The sequence below is a fragment of the Schistocerca piceifrons genome, unplaced genomic scaffold (assembly GCF_021461385.2).
Source record: "Schistocerca piceifrons isolate TAMUIC-IGC-003096 unplaced genomic scaffold, iqSchPice1.1 HiC_scaffold_1880, whole genome shotgun sequence".
NCBI lineage: Eukaryota > Metazoa > Arthropoda > Insecta > Orthoptera > Acrididae > Schistocerca > Schistocerca piceifrons.
In genome coordinates, this window is record NW_025727768.1 from 1,140,084 (window position 1) to 1,145,370 (window position 5,287).

The window sequence follows — 5,287 nt, forward strand, 5'->3', positions numbered from 1 at the left end:
ACAGTACAGCTTGCGAGGACAGTACAGCTTGCGAGGACAGCGCAGCTTGCGAGGACAGCACAGCTTGCGAGGACAGCACAGCTAACGAGGACAGCACAGCTTGCGAGGACAGCACAGCTTTCGAGGACAGCACAGCTTGCGAGGACAGCACAGCTTGCGAGGACGGCACAGCTTGCGAGGACGGCACAGCTTACAAAGACGGCACAGCTTGCGAGGACAGCACAGCTTGCGAGGACAGCACAGCTTGCGAGGACAACACAGGTTGCGGGGACAGCACAGCTTGCGTGGACAGCACAGGTTGCGAGGACAGCACAGGTTGCGAGGACAGCACGGCTTGCGAGGGCAGCACAGCTTGCGAGGACAGCACAGCTTGCGAGGATAGCATAACTTGCGAGGACAGGACAGCTTGCGAGGACAGCGCAGCTTGCGAGGATGGCTCAGCTTGCGAGGACGGCACAGCTTGCGAGGATGGCACAGCTTGCAAGGACATCACAGCTTGCGAGGACAGCTCAACTTGAGAGGACAGCTCAACTTGAGAGGACAGCTCAACTTGAGAGCACAGCTCAAATTCAGAGGACAGCAAAACTTGAGAGGACTGCTCAACTTGAGAGGGCTCCTCAGCTTCAGAGGGCAGCTCAACTTGAGAGGGCAGCTCAACTTGAGAGGGCAGCTCAACTTGAGAGGGCAGCTCAACTTGAGTGTACAGCTCAACTTGAGAGGAAATCTCAACCTGAGAGGACACCTCAACCTGAGAGGATAGCTCAACTTGAGAGGACAGCACAACTTACGAGGACAGGAAAGCTTGCGAGGACAGCAAAGCTTGTGAGGACAGCAAAGCTTGTGAGGACAGCATGGCTAGCGAGGACAGCAAGGCTTGCGTGGACAGCACGGCTTCCGAGGACAGCACGGCTTGCAAGGACAGCACGGCTTGTGAGGACAGCACACCTTGCGAGGACAGCAGAGCTTGCAAGGACAGCACGGCTTGCGAGGACAGCACAGCTTGCGAGGAGAGCACAGCTTGCGAGGAATGCACAGCTTGGGAGGACAGCACAGCTTTCGAGGACAGCACAGCTTGCGATGACAGCACAACTTTTGAGGACAGCATGGCTTGCGAGGACAGCTCAACTTGAGAGGACAGCTCAACTTGAGAGGACAGCTCAACTTGAGAGGACAGCTCAACTTCAGAGGACAGCAAAACTTGAGAGGACTGCTCAACTTCAGAGGGCTGCTCAGCTTCAGAGGGCAGCTCAACTTGAGTGGGCAGCTCAACTTGAGAGGGCAGCTCAACTTGAGAGGGCAGCTCAACTTGAGTGTACAGCTCAACTTGAGAGGAAATCTCAACCTGAGAGGACACCTCAACCTGAGAGGACAGCGGAACTTGAGAGGACAGCACAACTTACGAGGACAGGAAAGCTTGCGAGGACAGCAAAGCTTGTGAGGACAGCAAAGCTTGTGAGGACAGCACGGCTTGCGAGGACAGCAAGTCTTGCGTGGACAGCACGGCTTCCGAGGACAGCACGGCATGCAAGGACAGCACGGCTTGCAAGGACAGCACGGCTTGCGAGGACAGCACGGCTTGCGAGGACAGCACGGCTTGCGAGGACAGCACGGCTCGCGAGGACAGCACGTTATGCGAGGACAGCACGGCTTGCGAGGACAGTACGGCTTGCGAGGACAGCACGGCTTGCGAGGACAGCACAGCTTGTGAAGACAGCACAGCTTGCGAGGACAGCACAGCTTGCGAGGACAGCTCAACTTGAGAGGACAGCTCAACTTGAGAGGACAGCTCAACTTGAGAGGACAGCTCAACTTGAGAGGACAACTGAACTTGAGAGGACAGCTCATCTAGAGAGGACAGCTCATCTAGAGAAGACAACTCAACTTGAGAGGACAGCTCAACTTGAGAGGACAGCTCAACTTGAGAGGACAGCTCAACTAGAGATGACAGCTCAACTAGAGAGGACAGCTCAACATGATAGGACAGCTCAACTTGAGAGGACAGCTCAACTTGACAGGACAGCTCAACTAGAGAGGACAGCTGAACTTGAGAGGTCAGCTCAACTTGAGAGGACAGCTCAACTTGAGAGGACAGCTCAACTTGAGAGGACGGCTCAACTTGAGAGGACAGCTCAACTTGAGAGGACAGCTCAACTTGAGAGGACAGCACAACCTGAGAGGACAGCACAACTTGAGAGGACAGCTCAACTTGAGAGGGCAGCTCAACTTGAGAGGACAGCTCAACTTGAGAGGACAGCCCAACCTGAGAGGACAGCACTACTTGAGAGGAAAGCACAACATGCGAGGACAGCAAAGCTTGCGAAGACTGCATGGCTGGCGAGGACAGCACGGCTTGCGAAGACAGCAAGGCTTGCGATGACAGCACAGCTTGCGAGGACAGTACAGCTTGCGAGGACAGCGCAGCTTGCGAGGACAGCACTGCCTGCGAGGACAGCACAGCTAACGAGGACAGCACAGCTTGCGAGGACAGCAGAGCTTGCGAGGACAGCACAGCTTGCGAGGACAGCACAGCTTGCGAGGACGGCACAGCTTGCGAGGACGGCACAGCTTACAAAGACGGCACAGCTTGCGAGGACAGCACAGCTTGCGAGGACAGCACAGCTTGCGAGGACAACACAGGTTGTGGGGACAGCACAGCTTGCGTGGACAGCACAGGTTGCGAGGACAGCACAGCTTGCGAGGACAGCACGGCTTGCGAGGACAGCACAGCTTGCGAGGACAGCACAGCTTGCGAGGACAGCATAACTTGCGAGGACAGGACAGCTTGCGAGGACAGCACAGCTTGCGAGGATGGCTCAGCTTGCGAGGACGGCACAGCTTGCGAGGACGGCACAGCTTGCAAGGACATCACAGCTTGCGAGGACAGCTCAACTTGAGAGGACAGCTCAACTTGAGAGGACAGCTCAACTTGAGAGGACAGCTCAAATTCAGAGGACAGCAAAACTTGAGAGGACTGCTCAACTTGAGAGGGCTGCTCAGCTTCAGAGGGCAGCTCAACTTGAGAGGGCAGCTCAACTTGAGAGGGCAGCTCAACTTGAGAGGGCAGCTCAACTTGAGTGTACAGCTCAACTTGAGAGGAAATCTCAACCTGAGAGGACACCTCAACCTGAGAGGACAGCTCAACTTGAGAGGACAGCACAACTTACGAAGACAGGAAAGCTTGTGAGGACAGCAAAGCTTGTGAGGACAGCAAAGCTTGTGACGACAGCATGGCTAGCGAGGACAGCAAGGCTTGCGTGGACAGCACGGCTTCCGAGGACAGCACGGCTTGCAAGGACAGCACGGCTTGTGAGGACAGCACACCTTGCGAGGACAGCAAAGCTTGCAAGGACAGCACGGCTTGCGAGGACAGCACAGCTTGCGAGGAGAGCACAGCTTGCGAGGACAGCACAGCTTGGGAGGACAGCACAGCTTTCGAGGACAACACAGCTTGCGATGACAGCACAACTTTTGAGGACAGCACGGCTTTCGAGGACAGCTCAACTTGAGAGGACAGCTCAACTCGAGAGGACAGCTCAACTTGAGAGGACAGCTCAACTTGAGAGGACAGCTCAACTTGACAGGACAGCTTAAATTGAGAGGAAAGCTCAACTTGAGAGGGCAGGTCAACTTGAGAGGACAGCTCATCTAGAGAGGACAGCTCATCTAGAGAGGACAGCTCAACATCAGAGGACAGCTAAACTTGAAGGAGAGGTCAACTTGAGAGGACATCTCAACTTGAGAGGACAGTTCAACTTGAGAGGACAGCCTAACTTGAGAGGACAGCTCAACTTGAGAGGACAGCTCAACTTGAGAGGACAGCTCATCTAGAGAAGACAGCTCATCTTGAGAGGACAGCTCAACTTGAGGGGACAGCTCAACTTGAGAGGGCAGCTCAACTTGAGAGGGCAGCTCAACTTGAGAGGGCAGCTCAACTTGAGATGGCAGCTCAACTTGAGAGGGCAGCTCAACTTGAGTGTACAGCTCAACTTGAGAGGAAATCTCAACCTGATAGGACACCTCAACCTGAGAGGACAGCTCAACTTGAGAGGACAGTCCAACTGTAGAGGACAGCTCAACTGTAGAGGACAGCTCAACTTGAGAGGACAGCTCAACTTGAGAGGACAGCACAACTTGCGAGGACAGCAAAGCTTGCGAGGACAGCAAAGCTTGTGAGGACAGCAAAGCTTGTGAGGACGGCACAGCTTGCGAGGACAGCAAAGCTTGCGTGGACAGCACGGCTTCCGAGGACAGAACGGCTTGCGAGGACAGCACGGCTTGCGAGGACAGCACAGCTTGCGAGGACAGCACGGCTTGCAAGGACAGCACGGCTTGCGAGGACAGCACAGCTTGCGAGGAGAGCACAGCTTGCGAAGACAGCACAAATTGGGAGGACAGCACAGCTTTCGAGGACAGCACAGCTTGCGATGACAGCACAACTTGCGAGGACAGCACGGCTTGCGAGGACAGCTCAACTTGAGAGAACAGCTCAACTTGAGAGGACAGCTCAACTTGAGAGGACAGCTCAACTAGAGATGACAGCTCAACTAGAGAGGACAGTTCAACATGATAGGACAGCTCAACTTGAGAGGACAGCTCAACTTGAGAGGGCAGCTCAACTAGAGAGGAAAGCTCAACTTGAGAGGTCAGCTCAACTTGAGAGGACAGCTCAACTTGAGAGGACAGCTCAACTTGAGAGGACAGCTCAACTTGAGAGGACAGCTCAACTTGAGAGGACAGCTCAACTTGAGAGGACAGCTCAACTTGAGAGGACAGCACAACCTGAGAGGACAGGACAACTTCAGAGGACAGCTCAACTTGAGAGGGCAGCTCAACTTGAGAGGACAGCTCAACTTGAGAGGACAGCCAAACTTGAGAGGACAGCACTACTTGAGAGGAAAGCACAACATGCGAGGACAGCAAAGCTTGCGAAGACAGCACGGCTGGCGAGAACAGCACGGCTTGCGAGGACAGCAAGGCTTGCGATGACAGCACAGCTTGCGAGGAGAGTACAGCTTGCGAGGACAGCGCAGCTTGCGAGGACAGCACAGCTTGCGAATACAGCACAGCTAGCGAGGACAGCACAGCTTGCGAGGACAGCACAGCTTGCGAGGACAGCACAGCTTGCGAGGACAGCACAGCTTGCGAGGACGGCACAGCTTGCGAGGACGGCACAGTTTACAAAGACGGCACAGCTTGCGAGGACAGCACAGCTTGCGAGGACAGCACAGCTTGCGAAGACAGGACAGCTTGCGAGGACAGCACAGCTTGCGAGGACGGCTCAGCTTGC

General features: G+C 55.1%; 1 protein-coding gene across 1 annotated transcript; it reads left to right on the forward strand.

Moving 5' to 3' along the window:
- Nucleotides 1-432: 432 nt before the first annotated feature.
- Nucleotides 433-2,763, forward strand: LOC124741171 (apical junction molecule-like). Its single transcript, XM_047248680.1, has one exon. It carries the CDS (start codon nucleotides 433-435, stop codon nucleotides 2,761-2,763), a length of 2,331 nt encoding a protein of 776 aa, XP_047104636.1.
- Nucleotides 2,764-5,287: the final 2,524 nt, after the last annotated feature.

Coding starts and splice junctions, on each gene's coding strand:
- LOC124741171 (XM_047248680.1), top strand. CDS start 433: ATGGCTCAGCTTGCGAGGACGGCACAGCTTGCGAGGATGGCACAGCTT.